Source organism: Ranitomeya variabilis, chromosome 4 (assembly GCF_051348905.1).
Source record: "Ranitomeya variabilis isolate aRanVar5 chromosome 4, aRanVar5.hap1, whole genome shotgun sequence".
Classification (NCBI taxonomy): domain Eukaryota; kingdom Metazoa; phylum Chordata; class Amphibia; order Anura; family Dendrobatidae; genus Ranitomeya; species Ranitomeya variabilis.
In genome coordinates, this window is record NC_135235.1 from 119,842,906 (window position 1) to 119,863,478 (window position 20,573).

The following is a 20,573-nucleotide window of genomic DNA, read 5'->3' on the forward strand; positions in this document are numbered from 1 at the left end:
ATCACTGGAAATTAGAAATGCAAAAACCCGATTTACAGAGGACTAGCATATTTTTAAAAAGGGGTTTAGACAACAATTCCATTAAGAATAATAAGATACACTAAGAAAAGCCTGAAAATAAACAAAAGATCATATTTACAATGCTATAAATTTAAGCCTTATTATTTGGTCAACTGATTGAATTATTTTAAGTAATGCCAGCAAAATATAAGTTGGTTCTGGTATAGAAACCTAAAGGGACTGTGTAGCCCAATACCTAAGCAGTAGGCCTCGGGCTTCTAACATTGCTAAATACACAATAAACAATGTAAGGAATTAACGTCAATGTAATTCCTCTTTTTTTGCAGAAGATTTGTGCTTTTACTCTGAAATTGTATCCTCTAGGTTCTGGCTAAGTGCAAATCCACATGCCGATCAGCATTTGCTTTAATGCTGCTGTGATTTGGGCAGTAGGCATTACAAAGATTACCAATTCATTTAACTTAGTCCTCAAAACAAGGTTGAAATATTTAAGGTATTTTAAGCAGAAATCTACGGAGAGTGGGAAAGGTGACTATGTAAACCATATGAATAATTCTTGATAACAGAAGCATTAACTCATTGAAAATTCCGAAAGTATCCTCCTCCTTACTGAGTTTAATAGATTTTGATAGGACGTTACAGTTCTATAGAAATATATTCATGTGCCTATCTATTCATTGCTATGGAAGTTCTGAATAAAGCTAAGAGCATTTGCTTGGTTGTATTCAAAACTTCTATAGCAAGTAATGGAGAAAGTCAGCACATGTGCCACCACTTCTCCAATCACTGTTTGAAATAGGTAATGGGGTACCTCAATTCTGGAGATAGATGTGGGTCTTAAAGATGAGACCCGCAGTTATTAGGCATATCCTATGGATTTATATTTATTATGCTCACTTATATAGCACCATTAATTTCCACAATGCTTTACAGATATCATCATCACTGGCCCCATTGGGGCTCACAATCTAAATTCCCAATCAGTAAGTCTTTTGAACTTGGGAGGAAACCAAAGTACTTGAAGGAAACCCATACAAACATGGGCAGAAAATACAAACTCCTTGCAGATGTTGTTTTTGGTGGGACTTGATCCCCACTCTGCAAGGCTACAGTGCTAAACACTGAGCCTATGTTCTGCCCCACCTGTGGATATGCCATGAATGTCTCTTGAAAGACATCTTATTTAAAAAGTAAACCTGTGTAAACCTTTTATACTGCCTTATACTACCCTTTATATTACCTTATTGTGTGCTACATATTATGATAGCATACTCTAAAGTTTATATAGGGGTCCTGGCTATAATGTTGATGCAATGGTCTTACTATATATTTTCTAGAGTTTTAAAGGACATCAATGTTGTGGAGGACAGAATAAATTACAATTAGAAGAGTTAACACAGACCTAATAGAGAACCATTTTTTTTACTTATTTTAATCCCGATTTATTTTATTTTGTTGTTTTTATCATTCCATTTACATTTATACATATATTTTTTTCTCTTTCTGTGTTCCACCCAACCTGTGTTTGTCTGTCTTCTGTCCATCCATTTCCTTCTTCCTCACAGAGAGTTTCTCCTCTCACCTCTATGTAAAGCAAGAGCCTCATGAAGCCTCCCTTACTCCCTTCACTCCCTCTACACTAGCCAGCTCGGGACTGGCTGATCTTCAGCCCTTTCAGATGGCCCTCACCGTTGATGCGTCCACACCTACGTACAGCTCCTTCACCCACCATGGCCCTTCCTACGGGCAGTTCGGCAGCCAGCCACTCATAGCAGGTACCAAACTTCCCTCGTGCATCTGCCTAATCAAATTAAGAGTTTATCTGACTATTTGAAAATAGTTTTTCAGTTCCAGCCTACATAAGCTGAAGAGATTGCCCTGATTTTGATTACAAGGGCTTCTGTCTACTTGTAAATAGTTGTCTGATAATGGAATTTGTAATTTATTTTTTTTTACTATCAGAGAATACTTGGTTTGAGTGGCAGGGAACTATCATCCCCCAGGCTGACATTGTTCTTAACCTGACCTGCAAAATCAGAAGAAAAATTGCTAAAATATTTTTAGAGCCAAAAGTTCATAAAGCAAAAATATGTGGAGTGGAGGCTTCTAACTTGCTTTTGAAAAACTCTGTATCTAGAAGTTGTCTTTACTATGAGTGATGTATATGTACTCTGTATAATTGCTATTTATTTTATATTATCCATATGCTTAAGACCGGTTTCTCATCTCTGAGGTTTGCGATCCGTACTTAGACCACGATGCATGGACTGGCTGTAGGCCTTCTTATCCACATTCGACAGCCTCATATATACCTAGGAGGACCGCGGCCAGTCTGTGCATTGCAGTTCGAGTTTGGAATTTGAAACTTGGATGTGTGAAACCAGACTAATGCAACATCCTATAATAAATGATATGTTAAGATGTTATAGTGAAGTGAAGGAAATATGATTAAGATGTCACTTTATTATCAGTACTGTGGTGTGTCTATGTAAAGCTCATAGGGCAATTTATTTTCGGGAATAATAACAACAAGTAGTTATTAGAATATCTTCAAATTAAAGGTTTTAGCTCATGGAGACAATCTCTTGCTATATGCATGTGGATGAGTGGAAATCTTCAACAAAAAACTTCCACTGACAAATTTGTGATTATTGAAAGAAGAGCTTCCACTAAATTTTTTATGTTAAAGCTATCCGTTGTGGACATATTAGTAATTAAAGTAATTGGCACCTAAACAGTAATTTTTTTAACCCCTTCACCCCGGGCCAATTTTTTTCGTTTCATTTTGCGTTCCCCTTCTTCCGAGAGCCATAACTTTTTTATTTTTCCTTCAATATGGTCGTTATAGGGTTTGTTATTTGTGGGATGAGTTGTACTTTTGAACAACACCATTTGTTTTACAATATAATATACTGGAAAATGGGAAAAAAAATTCCAATTGCGGTGAAATAGCAAAAAAAGTGGAATTCCACAATTGTTTTTTTTACCATGTTCACTAAATGCTAAATTTGACATGCCGTTATGATTCTCCAGGTCATTACAAGTTTTCAGATACCAAACATTCATAGGTTCTTTTTTTTATAAGTGGTAGAAAAAAATCCACTGTTTGTTAAAAAAAAAAAGGTGCCAATTTCTGGGACCTGTAGCGTCTCTATTTTTCAGAATCTGGGGCTGGGTGAAGGCTTATTTTTTGTGTGCCGCACTGACATTTTTCTTCATATACAATTTTGGGGTAGATACAATGTTTTGATTGCTTGTTGTTGCATTTTATTGCAATGTTGCGGCAACTAAAAAGCATAATCATGAGCAGGCATCCACACACTGCGGAAAAAAGGACATGCTCCAAAAATAGCTTAGAATAGGCTCAGTGTGAGACATGTATTGACAAACAGTCTACTCTCCTTGCTGCAGAGTGATGACGAGCTGGTGCTCGGCAGACCTGTGTGTGATTAGATTGCAGCTTTCAGTTCTCATGTTCAGTAGTCAGTGTAGGGGCAAGGGCAGTGCTGCAGAGTTGAGTCACATGACAAGCACTCACATATTCCTGCTAGCTCTGCCATTCATAAACAGGCATCCATGTACAAGAGAAAACAAGAAAACAACCCCTATAGCTTAGAACAGGTCTGTGTGAGACCAGTCTGCTCTTCTCACTGAATATGTGAATGTGTATGTCTGTCTATGATTGGCAGAGCTGGCAGTACAATGAGAAGAGAGCTACTAGAATTGTTTGTAATGAGATCAACTCTGCAGTTCTGCCCCTTTCCCCACATTTAGGGTACTGTTACACAGTGCCATTTTCATCGCTACGACGGCACGATTCGTGACGTTGCAGCGTCGTATGATTATCGCTCCAGCGTCGTATACTGCGGTCACACGTTGCAATACACGGCGCTGGAGCGATAATTTCATGACGTATTTGCGATGTAGAAGCCGTTGGTTACTGTGCGCACATCGTATACAACCTGTGTCACACGATGCAATCATGCCGCCACAGCGGGACACTAGATGACGAAAGAAAGTTTCAAACGATCTGCTACGACGTACGAGTCTCAGCGGGGATCCGGATCGCAGTAGCGTGTCAGACACAACGATATCGTAACGATATCGCTAGAACGTCACGAATCGTGCCGTTGTAGCGATGAAAATGGCACTGTGTGATGGTACCCTTACTGCCAGAAATGAGAGCTGAATGCTATTCAGTGAGGAGTGCAGACTGTTTGGCAATACATGCAAATACAATACACTTAGCCTGTTCTAAGCTATTGTGGGGGTGTGTTCTTCTTTCTCCAATGTGTTGCTCTCTTTTTATGATTGGTCAGCTTCAGACAGAGGAAGAAGTACACACCTTCAGTGAGATCTTTATGGTAATGTCAACTTGGTATGAAAAATAGCTGTTTAGGTGCTAAATACTTTGCTTATATCTCAGCAACAAAGAAGCAAAATATGTATACAGAGTTTTATTTTGCTCTGTAGTGTCTATTACATTGTGTGTCCAGTACAACATGAAGGATTTAATAAAAGCTCCTCTTTAATTTAATGAAATGTACAGTATGTGCAATGCCTTATTACTGCAGGCTCCAGAAGCTGGACCTTAACAACCAAAAGATCTCTTGGTCAACTATAATTTAAGATGGGTTGATTTAAAGGGAACCAGTAAGCCAATCCATGTAGCATAAACTGAGGGCAGCATGAATTGCAACCTGACTGCACTGTTGCTGCCAAACATATTATTCTTTGAAACACTACGTCTTTTCATACAAAATACATTTTAAAAATCTGGCTGGCTTTTCCCAGAGCTGCTAGAAGGTGAATGACAGGTCTCTCCCTATGTACACATGAGAGAAAGACCTGTTAATCACCTGTGATGGTACTGGAAAGAGACATCCGGGGTGGCAGCGTTTCAGAGGCTAACATACCTGGCTGCCCCTGTTCAGACAAAGATGAATGTGGCAAACAGAAAAGTGATAAACTTGAATTACAAGGTGAGGCGGAGTTGGTTTCTTTTTATTGTTCATAAAAGGGAGAACCCATATGGGATTCCACTATAACAAGCCATAAGACTTAACTTTTATTGAATTGAATAAAATACATATGGGATATTGATAAAATTGTTCCATCCCCTGATGACGCCGCACATGTGGTGAAACATGTTGGTGGGACTTGTGCATTAAAGTTATCTCCTGTCCTGCCAGTTAGTGATGACAACCCGAGGTGCCATCTAATGAAAGCATACAGCAGGAAGTCTTTCATAAAGCATATAAATAAAAGGCAGATTTGAGACATTTTTATTTTAGTCAATTCAATAAAAGTTAAATCTGATGGCTTATTAGAGTGGGATCCAAAATGAGGTTCTCCCCTTTTTGTACAATTTGAATATATCCCTCCCATGTGGTTTCTTTTTAACAACACTTTCCTTTGGTCAGCACTCCAAAATTGCACAATATGAAAGAAAGTGCGTACTGTGATTTTATGTTCCAAGAACTTGAATTCAAAGACAATGAATATCTATGAGGAATTAACAAATTCTAGATATAATGTCCCCCCCAAAGAAAATATTTCATTTTTTGATGATACTGTCCAAATTGTATGCAAATAGTGGTGATGTACATACATTAGACTATGGTTTTCCAATGACCCTCCTAATAATCAAAATGTATTATATTATCACTGTGAATTGTTGAAAATATTTAGGTTTGATGTCTAACGTTACAGCAAGCATGTAATATCAGATTTAGATACTTTTAGTCATAGTCAATGCACTTTAATAATTTGATTATGATGACCTAGGCAAAAGAGATATAATTTGTAATCTTGTAAAGCAGTAATCCAGACGTTTGTAGGAATGTTGGGTTCACTGAGTCCAGTGAAGTGATCAAGAACATTGAAACACCTCTGACTTCCTGAGCTGAGCTTTCCTGCAGGATTTGCGTGCCAATGATAACCAAGTATAAGTCAACCATAAAGAAGAGTCATATAGATTCAGTCCTGCTAACTTCGGTTTATAGACTAATTACCACGGCTAGTATTTATTGCAAGTTGGCTGGCAATAGAGCAGTCTTATCTGGGATTATAGAAACTCGGCAACATGGACATCACTTCCAAGTTGTTATGCCTGATTAGGTTGCTGATATTTACAGATGACTGGCACTGGTTATGGATTGTGTGCTATTTTCTTGATCCTTTCCTATATCTAACACCACACTATATGATAGATAATCCTATATAATTCAGGAGGATTGTACTTAGCATGCACCAAATACAGGATTTTCTTTTGGACTCAATAGTATCAAATCTAACCAAATCTATATTCTCAAAATGTAAACTGTAGGTTAGTTATTCCAATATAAAGTTAAGGCATAAGATTTCTCAGCTACTTTATACATATTTAATATGGAATGTTAAGTTCACATTTTCCATTAATTGGAATCTTATTCAGAAGTATAGGAAATTTCCTAAAGAGCTAGGAGCTACTGATCTACCATTCTTTAACCCAACATTGTGTGTATTGTTTGCCAGCTGCGTAATAATTAAATTTTTGCTTAAAACTAAGATTTTTTTCCAGCATCTGAGAAAAAAATGTTTATGTGTTCATAGGTCGAGACATGTCAAGTACAACCTTGCCTGGTTACCCTCCTCACGTTCCTCCAACGGGACAAGGCAGCTACCCAACCTCAACACTGGCTGGAATGGTACCTGGTAAGTCAATATTATATTGCAATTTATTTGAAAAGATCAGTATTAAGTCAGAAATGCTATATATTTGAGAATTCTACATTTTATAATTAGCTACTTCACCTTTAGAATGATATACACTACCTTTAATATGTATACACTTTTGGGAAGAAAGTACCGGTTAAGAACTACTGACACTTAAGCACACAAAAACATACTTATTGAGGGGAACGGTATTTGTTGATTATCTAATGATTGCTCTAAAAGGTCTCTGAGAGCCAATATTTCTGGTTGCTGTTAAATCACTCAACCAGAGGAACCACTGAGCAGCGAAGGCAATGGGCCATAGTACTGTAAATGGAATGCTTTCACCGGGCCGGAGCTATATTTTACAATTAATGGGGGATTAAATCCCTTCCCCTCTCATAGTATATCACTAGGTACTCTTAGCGCTTGACACACATAGTACGCAGCACTCCACAGGACATTGACAGGGAAGAAGCATCTCATTATCACTGCATTGACAGGCACCAACGTTTCGGTCCACCATTCGGTCCAACCTGTGGAGTGCTGTTCATGTCTGTCCAGCTCTAAACCTTGTCTGTTTCACTGCAGGACTGGGAGTGGTGAGTCTAGCACAATGTGCATATCTATGTCATGTCTTCTACTTATGTTCTTCTTACATTGTTGTTTAATTATGATTCTACTACCAATATAATCAAAGCTAAATGTGACAATTTATTTATTTTGATCTCATCTTTTCTCAATTGTTGTTGTTCACTTCTAGCCTTAAGTATAGCGTGTATTCACTTATGGAAGAGCTATTTTTTTTTTCCAGCATTTGGAGAACATCAGAAGTTTTAGAAAACTTCTTTTTATTTGCAAAATAGCTAACATTTAATAAAATAATAATTGTACCATAATATAAACCTACATTAATGAGAAAAACTAAATACACCCTCCTTAAATTCTATGACTTTACATTTCAGAACATCATAAAAAATACTTTTTGAATGTCTTAAAATAATTTAAATACAACCTCAGATGAACAACACTTGACAAATTACATAGTATCATTATTTATTTCAAAAACCTATCCCACAGTGTAGAAGCAGTGGGTGAAAAATTATATAAACCCCATGAATCAGTATCTTAAAGCAATAAATGTATGAATTTAGCAGTCTCTCATCATTCTGGAGGAATTTTGGCCAACTCTTTAAAACATTACTTAAGTTCACTGAGTTTTGTGGGCATTCCTTTATGCACAGCTCGTTCAAAGTCCTGCCACAGTATTTCAATTAAGATGAAGTCTGGACTTTGACTGGGCCAGTGCGACAACTTGATTCTTTTCTTTTTCAGCTATTCTGATGTAGAGTTGCTGGTGTTCTTAGTATCATTGTTTTGTTGCATGACAAGTTTCGACCCAATTTAGCTTGTGGATACACGGTCTTACATTTGACTCTACAGTACATGGACGTACTCAATGACTGTAAGTTGCACAGGTTCTGTGGGTGTAAAACAAGCTCAAATCATCACCCTTCCACCACCATGCTTGACAGTTGGTATGAGGTGTAGTTATTTATAAGCTGTGTTTGTTTTTCACCAAATGCAACACAGGACAATATAACCAAACATCTGGTCTTCTCTGGTCAAAGTGGTATTATAGATGTGGTTAGTAGCTAGGCCATACCAACTTGATGGACATCTTAGGAAGCAGAAGATCCTAAGGAATAAAGTGACGATCCACCAGAATGAGTAGAAGATAAAGATGCCAAAGCTTTTCTATTTCAAGTTTCAGAGATATAAAGCATTTTGAAGAAGCTGCATTTATTTATCCAGTAGAAAGAGACATATGGAGGAAGGGTTGCTAAAAATCTTAAATACACTAGAAAAGGACCCAAACAATACAAAGAAATGCCTGTGGAAAAGATACTTCAAAAAGGCATATGACAAATAAAATATGGGCAAGAAGTATAGAAGTATTTAATAAGAGTACTCATGTAATAACACTGTGGCCACAATTTATTATTGTCATTTCTCGATTTTTTTTTAGAGAAATATAATATGTTCTTTATTAGTGGCTTCAGTATCTAAGTCTCTGTACATTTTGTTCCATTTTTTAAGCTGTCTTTTTTTTAAATTTTCCTTGATGTGTTTGCTTATTCAGATGTTTGAGATAGATTCAAGAAATGTGTCTTTTACCAAATATAGCATTTTATTTTGGTGCATCTCACTCCAGTTCTTTCTTGGAGGAGGGTTTCTGGTGAAGGTTTCAATTTAGCACATTTTAAGACAAATGTGGATCTTTTGGTGCTAAAAAGTCATAAAAAATGGTTAAGGACATCATTAAAGTGAATTTAAAATTTTAAATTCATGTAATGAATTCACCATTTTGAAGAGTTTGGCGCAAAAATGCCAGCCAATACTACAAGTCAATCGCAAATGATGAATTGGGCCCTGTATCTATAGAAAAAGTGTCTCATGTTGCTAAGGTGATCGAAGGACATTATTCCACTAGTCTTGTGGTTTGCGCAGATGCAATGTTGCAAACTTTAATCATGCTGCTATGGTCTTTTTAAATATGAAAATAGCTTCTCCAGAGAGGAAGAGGACAGGAACTATGGTGTCAACTATTGGAGGAAGCAATCCTAAATTTTAACATTGACCCCTTAACGTCTTTACGACACTTGCAGTACATATACTTCCCCGACCAATGCAGTATATGTACATCATGGTGATCACCTGCACACAGGGGGCTGTGAGCAGGCAATCGCCGCCAGGTGTTGGCTGATTCTGATAGCTGACACCCAGCTCTCAGTGCCAATAGCTGGGCCCGCATCTCTCTTGGCATTTTAACTCTCGAAATACTGCAATTGGTGCGATTGCAGCATTTAGGGAGCAGGCAGAGGGAAGAAAGCCCCTCTGACCTTGGATTGGAGACCCCACAACATCATTGCGGGGTCCTGCTCATTGCCATGGTGACCCGATATCTTTATAACAACATCCGGGTCACCTGCACTATTAAGTTTCTGCAGCACTGAAAGGTTATAAGGTATAGCAATGCTCCTGCATTCTATACCTTATTACGCCGATCAGATTGCAGAAAGTGAAAACCCCATAGTGGGACTAAGTAAAAAAAAGTAAAAAGAAAGTGGAAAAAGTTGAACAGATACTTTTAAAAAAATCACAAAATAATATATACGGTATATATATATATATATATATATATATATATATATATATATATATATATATATATATATATATATATATATATATATATATATAAGTTGTACCCAAAAATAATATTATGAAAAAACAAAAAACATAAAAGTACATATATTAGGTATCGCTGCATCCGAAACGATCTGATCTATAAAATTGTCCCACTAGTAAACTCTTTTAGTAAACATCATAAAAAATAAATGAATAAAAAACGAGTAAAAGACAATGCTTTATCATCATACTGCAGAATAAAAAGTAATATAAAATGCAATAAAAAGACAAATGTAAATAAAAATAGTATAGCTGAAACCGTCATCTTGTCCCACACAAATCAAGCTGCCATACAGCTCCATCAGTGGAAAAATAAAAAAAATTATAGCTCTCAGAATAAAGCCATGCAAAAATAACTAGTTTTTCTATGAAAGTTTTTATTGTGTAAAAGCATCAAAACATAATAAAAAATTAAATGTGGTATCGCTGTAATCATATTGACCCGAAGAATAAAGCTGCCTTATCACTTTTACCACACACGGAACGGCATTAAAAAAGCTCCAAAAACAATTCCTGCATTGTCGTATTTTGTTTATTCTGCTTCCCAAAATTCGGAATAGAAGTCGTTCAAAAAAGGTCACGTGCTCGAAAATGGTATCTATAAAAACGTCAACTCTTCCAACAAAAAACAAGCCCTCACTTGACTTTGGCAGCAGAAATGTGAAAAAATTATAGCTCTCAAAATATGGTGATGCAAAAAACTAGTTTTTGAAAACAAAAAGCGTCTTTAAGTGTGTGACAGTAGCTAAACATGAAAACCCACTATAACACTGGTATCGCTGTAATAGCACCGACCCGAAGAATAAAGTCATCTAATCACTTATACCACACAATGAATAGCGTAAAAGATAAATAAAATAAATTCTTCACCTGCTGTTGATTTTTTCATTCTGCCTTGCAAAGATCACAGTTAGGCTCATCTCACATTTATCCTGCGCTCTACACTGAGCGCTAACACCGGGTTTCTGTGTAAATCTCTGAAATATGGTATTCAGATGGAACCCCCGGCAGAACATTCCATAAAGTGAGGCAGTTGGAGACACTGTGGAAGCTGTCTGACCTTTGATCCGGCGGTGTCCATCTTTTTATTAGGAGAGCATAAAAGTGCTGTTGGACACAGTTTTATGCACCTCTGAAAAAAAGGGACTCCACTGAACAGAGGCCATATGGAGTCCAGAGTAACTCTGCTTCCTCATTATATTGAATGGATCCCTCAGGGGGTTTCATCTGAATTATGTCACTTGAAGATTTAAAGGCAAATGGCAATGTAAGTGCCCTGATAAATAATTAACTAAGGGCATATGATTAGAAGGACCTGGCTGCTGCTTAGCTTTTACAATTCCGACGATAGTAGTAAGTGTGTACTTAAAGGGGCTGTCCACTGCTAGGACAACATTCTTGATCAAAATGCTCCCCTGCCAGCGCCATTCCCGTGGGGTTGGCACTCGTGGTCCCAGAGCTCTCGTGAGGTGTTGTGACATGTGATGCCGGTGCCCAATCAGCACTGGCATCACTGTCACCACCTTTGGATGAGCCGAACATGAAGAGGAAGTCCAGGCTGCAATTAATCCCTGGCTTCCTCTTCATGCTGAATTCATACAAAAGCGGGGACCATGACGCCACTGCTGATTGGGCGCCATCGTCACATGTCACAACACAGCACGAGAGCCCCAGCGAGAGTGACTGCCAACACCACGGGAACGGAGCAGGCATGGGAGGTGAGTATAAGGCTGGGGTCACACTTGCGAGTGTGATGCGAGAAACTCGCACGAGTCTCTCTCATCAATACCTGGCACTGCCGCCGGCGCTCTGACCGGAGAGTGCGGCTCCATGTATTTCTATGCAGCCGCACGCTCCGGTCCCGAGTGTTGGCGGCAGGGCCGGGTATTGATGTGAGAGACTCGTGCGAGTTTCTCGCATCACACTCGCAAGTGTGACCCCGGTCTAAGCTTTATTATTTTGTGGGGGCCAAGCAAGGGGTATGAGAAGAAGTTGTCCAAGCAATGGACAACTTCTTTTTAACTGTTCACTCACTGCTTTCGCAGTTTGGCCAAGTTTTTGTTAATTAAATACTGACACTGTGTTAATTATCATGTGTTATTGCTCATCCGAAGGTGGATTTACCTAATTTAAAGGAACACATTTTTTTTTTACTCCCTGATACATAAAATCATAGAATTCAAAGAGCGTGTATTTAGTTTTTCTCATGACTGTATGTTCCTATTTGAATTGCTGAAGTGTTAGAAAAAGAGTCATCTGCCATCACAGGCACCTTATTTCACATTTATAGACAGGAGTATAACAAGAACTAATGGTTCAGTACTTTCTTACTGAGCATATTTATAGATACAGTGTATTGATCTGATGGACAAAGGGCTATTTCTCCTAGGCATAGGTTTGACAATGCTTTAATGCCCATGTTTATTTATTCTGAGTTATATAACACAAATAAGAGTGAATGCTCCATTAAATGCCACTGCGTAAAACTGTAGAACAGACATGTATATTTCACCCCTAACGTTCCACTCCCTAATATACGAGAGTATTTGTTTGAGACATTACTGTATAATGTAAAGAAAAAGGAGTCCAGGTTGGCGCAGTGAACTGCTGGAAAGGGCTAGCGGCCGGGTGAACAGAGAGGGGAGTATGGAAATAAAATTCAATGCTGATGAGGAAATTACACTTGTTTCATTAGTGATCAGGAAAAGAGATAGCTCAGTCCCTTTTGGTCACAGTTGAGCTCAAAAACTCATTATCCTCCTGTATGCATGCTTTCACTTCTCGTCAATAAACACTTCCCACTAACCGCTATTCTGCTCCCACCCCCTGCGCACACCTATAAACACATGTAACTTTTGCTTTTCTGTACACAGCCTTCGTATGTCTAATATTCAGTAGTGCGAAAATAAACTAATGGGACCTGCTCCTGTATATACATATATATATATTTGTAACATAATGGGCTCATGATATCAGATCAATGTTAGATATCATATTAGGAGAAATAGCAATTTGTTTACATCCTTGTAGGAACTGAACAATTTCTCAATGACATTTCGAGCCATGTTATATGAACTATCATCAATCTTTATTCCTTCTTTGGTGATATTCGTAAAGCTTTGCCAAGCCTCAATTTATTCATTCAGCCTATTCATTAGGTATACTAATAAGTGTAGATGCATAAAAAACCCATACAGAAGGACTACAAGGGACAGTAATACAAAAAATAACATGATGTATTTTTACTTGAACAATATTTAAAATTATACATACAATAATTAGAACACAAGAATGTACAACTGGGAGACATTGAGATCAGGCAAGTAATTACATAAGTAAAAGCAAGAGACTATATATATAAAATACAGCCATGATATTGTAAACGGATACCTATGTATGTCTCAGTCCAGAAGAGGGTATTTCAGAAAATATGCTGAAGAAATAACCAAAACAGAGTATAAATGAAACATGTTAAATAAAGATAGATTACAAATAACTACGCACAGTGTCATAGGTAACCTCACCAGTCAGGAAAATTGCTTCCAAAACGCGTTTCGCACCTAGCTTGGTCAAGGGGTCGCATAGTGCATCCAATGAAAATTGGATTACTGAAGTATATTATTATTTTGTGTTCATCTTACATATCTAATTATATGTCTCACATTCTGTCATCTGTAGTATTAAATATAATATATAACACAGAACTGTAAGTTAAAAAATGCACTGGATGCATTAATGAGTTAGGCTAAACCAATATTTGTGAACCCTTAACCAATGAAACCACTGAGACCTAAGTTTATGACTATTGGGCAATACAAATAAATATCTATCTTTTGTCTACATACAGTATGTGGATACATAGTAGGTACTTAAAATTAATTAACAAATAATATTTTGTGTTTCTAGGAAGTGAATTTTCCGGAAATCCCTACAGCCATCATCAATACACAACATACAATGAAGCATGGAGGTTTAGCAACCCAGCATTACTAAGTGAGTAATGATCTAAATGCAGGGATATAGCATTTTAATATTCAATGCTTCTGCAAAGTGGTTGTCCCAGTATTAAATACATCTTTATTACATTGAATACAAAAATTAACAATATAACTTTAAGATAGTTAGCAAATTGGACCTGTTACCAGATTCTACAATGTAAACTGCATATATTATTAAATTCTCCCTTAGACCTGGTAAGGAAGCTTTATTTACTTTGAAAATACATGTTATAGTGGCTGTATAATCCTTTGGTGTAGCTTAACTAAATATCTACACACATAACCTGATTAACAGCTCCTGGGTGCCCCTTCTGCTGCTGAGATCTCACACTGCTCAGTACAAGCTGCAGGTGTACTGTCAGGCTGGGTGTGCAGATGCTGAATACACCTTGACTCATTTCCATTTGTAGCTGGGCTCACCTTAATATCAGGATTACAAAGCCATTCTAACATGGATTTTGAAAGTAAATACACCAATCTAATCAGATCTAAGAGATCTGTTTAATAAAGTATGCAATTTGAGTTGTGAAATCTACTTTAATAGCAATTTTAGACTTTGGGCATGAAATGATTCATAAGGAAATAATAATATCTGGTGTTCAATTATTGTATTCTAATTTCCTTGTGAAAATGGTGGGAAAGAAAATATGGAAAGTAATTCGTACTATCATATGTTTCAATGAACCCCAACCAAACCCAGTGCAGTTACATTTCAGCATACTCCCTGAGTAAAAGTGTATCCGATAAAATAGTTATTTAAGGACAGAACAACTTTTCAGCGCACAACATGTTTCTGTCAAAGACTTTGGTTCTGTCTTCCATAGGCTATATGTTTTTACAGTGAGTGTGTTAACCCTGTGTCTATCATATACTGTTTTATGTTGCCAACTACATGGCATCTTGGAGATATATTTTCCCATTAAATTTGAATTTTCCTATGATTATTGTAAACGAGCATTTCTAGGAACACTCATTTCTTGATAATCATGAATTTAAACAGGCTGACGATCACCTCGAGGCTTGCAGATGAATTATTATTCATGGAGGATATTGCCCTGTGTAAACAGGACTTGTTCTGCCAGGAACAATGACCACCTATGTGCACTGAGCGATCAATTACAGATGGTACCATGCGCGTAAAGTCTGTGTGCAAAACAGGCTATTAAAGCGGCAAAGGTTTACCTTATGACGGTTATTTAGTACCGCTGTTTGGTTCGTGTAAACAGACCATAAGAATGGGGAATATTTGGAAAGTAGAAAGTGTATTATTTTTGTTGTGTTTGTCTCTGTTTTGTTTGCTTGTTGTCCTTTCAACCAGTCCATTCTTCTCCTGTGTTAACTTTCAGGTTCCCCTTATTATTATAGTGCCACATCCAGGGGCTCCGCACCTCCCACTGCTGCCACTGCCTATGACCGCCACTAGTTACCATGGAAACCATATGAAACTACATGGCGAGAACTTAGGCCTCCATATTGTACCTGTGTGAACATCATCATCTTGGGAAGAGGAGTGTCTCATGCCATGCCTCCTACAATCACTCACCTACAACTACTGACTATTCAGGGGCTTCTGTCTACCACCCGCCTCCCTGTTCTTACTTTATCCACATACCTGACACTGGAACTCTTTTGTTGCAGAGGAAAGGCCCATAAATTAATTTATACTGTGGACTCTGGGACCTTAAGGCAGCAACATTTTAACATATTAGCCAGTGTTATTGTGCTCAAGTCAGCAATGCAAAGAAGACATTTTTTGTAGGACTCCGAAAACCAATGTTATTTGGTAAAGCAGAACTAGATGGAAACAAGTTTGTAAGCCAGAAAATGAATCTAACGAGAAAGATATTCTCAAATATTTCCCAACTAAATGCATATCATTGGAAAGATCTACAGAGGACAGAAGAGATCTGACGGAATCATTATGAAGCAATTAGCAATCGGGAGACTGTAGGAATCAAAAAAGTGTTTCATTAGTGATTTCTCTTGGGAATTTCAGAACTAACCCCTCTCTTTTCCTTTCTGCCTTGGATTGGACGCCTGTCAATCACACTCCATTCATTGTGCGTGGCATGTCATGAAACTCCATATGGACACCATACCAGTGAATAAAAAAAATGGAAAATAAAAAAAAACAATCATCTCAGAGAAGACTGGAGAACATTTTAAAGTCAATTGACTTAGAGAAAAAAAAATAAAATATATGAATATATAAATATATATATAAAATACACTGTTTTTATGCTTTATCATGAAGGTCTGTACAAATTACAATAGACATTTTTTTATATAAAAAAACATAAAAACAAAAAATGCTGAAAATGGAAGAGAATGTCATAGGAATATGTAAAGAAGGCAGTTCTTGAAATAATATTTCCTCTTTTTGTTTTGTTTGCACTAGTGTGTCAGAGCACATTGTCAAGGGATCCTGTTACCTCCCTTTACCATAAAATCATTGTGAAAAAAAACAAAAACAAAATGCAACATATGGCTTTGTAAATTCAACAATTTTATTTAAAACTTAATGGCACTTACAACCTAGATTTGTGGTTTACATACAGTTTTCATTGCCATTGATTTTAATCCTAAAATATTCCATTTATAAATTCATGATATATCATCTTTACTCATATTTCAAGTTTTCAATGTTTTAGGCACTTTTTTTGTTTTACTGCCTATGCAATGCATCTGAAAATATGACTCTGGCAGCCTCCACATTCCATATTCCCGGTGAAAAAAAAAATATTATACTAGTATTTAAAATGAACATTAATATGTTAATTTTAAATAAGACGGTGTCCCATGTAGTTTCATCTTGAATCTAGGCTTGTTAGGTTTGGCCCTTAACTCAATCGGCATACAAAACGCTATGATTGATATGGTAAAAGCTTTCTTCAGGAAGAGGAACAACTCAAATGAAGGGGTTTTCTGAATGGTCACATTAATGTTTGAAATTAAGAGAGGCAAATTCATGAAAAGGAATGTCTGACCATTTATGGAAACTCCTGATACCTGATGGTGCCCAGTTTAAAAAAACCAGAGTGACACACTTTAAGTGGTCAACGTTTTTAGTGTATAAATTCATTTACCTTACAAAAATAGGAAAGATAACTAAATCATTTTTCGCTTTGGTTCTGCAATGTGTGGACCATCTTAAAAGTTGAACTGGCCTTCAACAGAAGGATTGCTTTTTTGTTTTGATCAAAGAAAACAAAGGACAGTACAAGTACAAAGAAATTTCTTTGAGACAACAACCCAAAATTACATTGAAATGTGGTCTTCTATGGGATAGTCTTCTCCAGCCAAATGGCTAGTGTACATATTACACGGTCAGGATGATAATCTGGATAAGTAATATAATTGGTGAAGGTTCTGGTCCATTCCAAGAACAAAGTGTCAGAAATGTCTTTGATGTGCGTCATGCTCCTCTTGCTCCTGTCTGCATTACTTTGCTTTCAATGTACGGGCTATAAAAATATATATATAGCCTAAATAATGCTCAACCAAGTAATGCTGGCCCCTTGTTCAATGGATTGGTTGCCATCTCAACATCCAGACTTTCACCAATCAAAATTGGCATGTTTGCCATAATAAATCGAAATCCAACATACACCATACAAAACAATATATAGATAGCTATAGGGGGAATGCAATATGAAGCTATACATAATCCACAGATTATTTTTTTCATGGAAATGCAGCAATTGCTCAGTTTTGTAAAGGCAATAACAATTCTGCATTTCTTTTTTTAAAACTATTTAGTCAATGCATACCAATTTGATGTACAGAGAACAACTCGGCACTCAGGGGTATGCAGTAGAATTGTGACAGTTTTATTTAAGCAATTCAAATATTTTATTCTTAGATCTAGTTGATGACCATCAAAGTTTAACACAGAGCCAAAATCTGACAAATATACATGTAAACATGTATGGGAAAGTATTGATAAATACACCTTTCAAACTATCACCTATCAAAATATAGTGGATATCATAAATGTACCATAAGGCACCAAAAGGATAATTCAAGCGCGTGTAGCCCCCTACAATCCTACACTTCCAAACTTGAATCTACTAAATTAGTAAATACTTGTATTACCCCTGAAATAAAAGTGGGAGTTGTAGCATTCCTCCAATATTTTTTTTTTAAATTGTAATTGTTATTGAAATACATTTTTCAATTTTTACAGGGAAAGAAAAAAGAATAATTTATAGGTTGTCAACCAATATTGTTCTATAATAATACTTTAACTTTCAGTTTAACATTTTCAAGTATATAAAAGCTCACGAACGAACAAACACAGACTCAGTCAAAAGGAAAAAAGGGGGGTACGATATAAAATATTCTGACCTATTATTATCCATCTCATAGAGGTCACATATTTAAGATGACCCACAAGAAATCCCGAGGAGACCAAATAAGGATAAATCTCTCTAAAGTATTCTCATTAAATGCTGCCTGGTACAAAAAATTCCTGATATCTTTGATTCCTCCAATATTTTTATGATTAAATTGACAAGAAAGGGGCGTATCCCAGCACTGTCAACTGATTGAACAGTGTAAGAGCTTGTAGAGATACACTCGTAACACCAAGTTGTTAGTTGAGTCAAGTTCTTGGTAGGAAAAAAATAGGAATGGCTCAACGCAGAGTTGTAAGTGAAATTGCATCTGAAGATGGTCCAATGAAGAAGGGCTTTTTTTTTGAGACTGTCCTTTGGTTTCTTCGACCAAATATTTATTGTTTTACATGCCTAATATTTTTCATTATGGTTGCTCCATTAGTGATGTTCTATCTCTTAGACATGCTTCTAGACAACCAACTTAGTTGAATACATATTCTTCATTGACAATTTCTACAGGAACGACAATGCTGAAGAAAGACAGAAGACTTTTTATCAATAATCATCAGTATTAATTATCAAAAGAAAACTGCTCCTAAAAATAAAATAATTTTTGTTGTATACATAACAAAGCTCGGGATACCACTGATTAGAATTGGATTGAAATAGCCCCAAATTATCATTTGTTTACTGGTCTGCATCCAAAAACATAATTATTATTATTTTTTTAAAGCTGAAATTTTTTGAAAATCTAAGAGCATTCCTATCCTCCTACCTGTTTATTTATATTAAGCATATACAGTATTATGTATGGAGTGTGTTGCTGACACTAAATCTATGTGGTGGTACTATTGTATGGTAGAATCCAATTTAAACCAAGTTGACGCTACGGAAACACATTGAAAAATGGCAATTATTTAAATTTATTTTACATCCAAACAAAACAGTTGCTGCTTTGTAGAAAGATGATGTGTGTAAAGTGAAGGATATTTTGTCTTTGTATATAAGTTCATCCGCATTTCATTACACATGCTATTAAACGAAGCTTTCATCATGTAGATAACAACAAAATGTCTGTATGTTGCAAGTCTTCTTGTGCTCATTGGAAAAAAAAGGAAAATTATGTTTCAAATAAAGCACAGCATGAACATTAGTGACTCGCTAAAGTATGCGGGATTTGCAAAAAAAGCCTAAGACTTCATTTTTGCCTCATTTTTACACGACAGAAGCATTCGAAAGAATACTATGCAAACACACTGTTCTGCATGTTGCCCTGGCTGGTGCTTGTCATTGCTTGCTTCCGTCCTCCATCGCTTCCTTTCAATCCTGGTTTTAATCACACATCCACAAAATTTGAATATATGTAAAAGAAAACTGGATATTCGATGTCTGCCAGTCATCAGTGTTCCACAATGTCAGCAGTAAACCCACCCAACCTTAGTACCCCATACCATTTCCAGGTCCGTTTTCTTTTTATACGCTAGTGTTATAAGGAATAAGGACAATTTGTGAATTCTTTTATTGTACTGAAAGCAGGAGAAACACACAATCTGCATGCTTTATCATTCAACCCTATCCAATGGTCAAGGAAAAGTCCCTATTCGAAAATTTCAAAAATCTTCTGAATGACATTAAGATGTATTTAGGGGAAAGACTATGTATTCATAGGTAATCGAACAATAGTATGAATCTATTCAGACTTCTTGGCTCGTAGATCTGATCTTCTTCCAGTACAAGTACAAGTGCTATTGGTTCCAGTTTAGGCAGGCAACACTTTTAAATTGAACTAATGCAATGATGCAACTGCAGTAAGCAGCAAGCAAAACAGTGTGCCTTCTCTGACTCGGGTACACGAGATACGTCTCTGCTACAACATTTGATTGGACGTGTTTGACTAAAGCCAGTTGGCTTTGATCATCGCTTCGGTTGTTTGACTTTTTTCGTGCACATGATAAATAAATTCTTTTCTATGTCGTCTTGTGGGCCTATTCTTTTGGTGCATTTAAATCAATTAATCAGACTCATATTATACTGCAGTTTAGGCTCTAAATTTGCCACAACGGCAAAAATGCAAGTAAGGTTAAAAAAGTTTTAAAGGGTAGCACTCCCGAAAGCAGGATTTGGTCATAGTAGGGCTCGCTCACATGACCGTATAACATGGCTGAGTGCTATGCAATGTCTTATAAGATAGTACTCCGACCAATATTATTCTATGCCAATTCACCATGAGGAAACCAATCGCAGCATGCTGCGGGTGCATCTGATGATC

At 36.7% G+C, this 20,573-nt stretch overlaps 1 protein-coding gene across 15 annotated transcripts in view; it reads left to right on the plus strand.

Moving 5' to 3' along the window:
• Positions 1-20,280, plus strand: part of PAX2 (paired box 2) — a 77,046-nt gene extending 56,766 nt beyond the window's left edge. For 3 of the 15 annotated variants that reach the window (XM_077259168.1, XM_077259174.1, XM_077259169.1), the window contains 5 exons: positions 1,587-1,796; positions 6,616-6,717; positions 7,221-7,319; positions 13,876-13,962; positions 15,333-20,280. In XM_077259168.1, the coding sequence (XP_077115283.1) occupies positions 1,587-1,796; positions 6,616-6,717; positions 7,221-7,319; positions 13,876-13,962; positions 15,333-15,454 (620 nt within the window). In that variant the 3' untranslated portion in view covers positions 15,455-20,280. Of the gene's footprint in view, positions 1-1,586; positions 1,797-6,615; positions 6,718-7,220; positions 7,320-13,875; positions 13,963-15,313 lie in introns of all 15 variants that reach the window. The other 12 variants (XM_077259180.1, XM_077259184.1, XM_077259181.1 and 9 more) reach the window with 7 other exon arrangements.
• Positions 20,281-20,573: the final 293 nt, after the last annotated feature.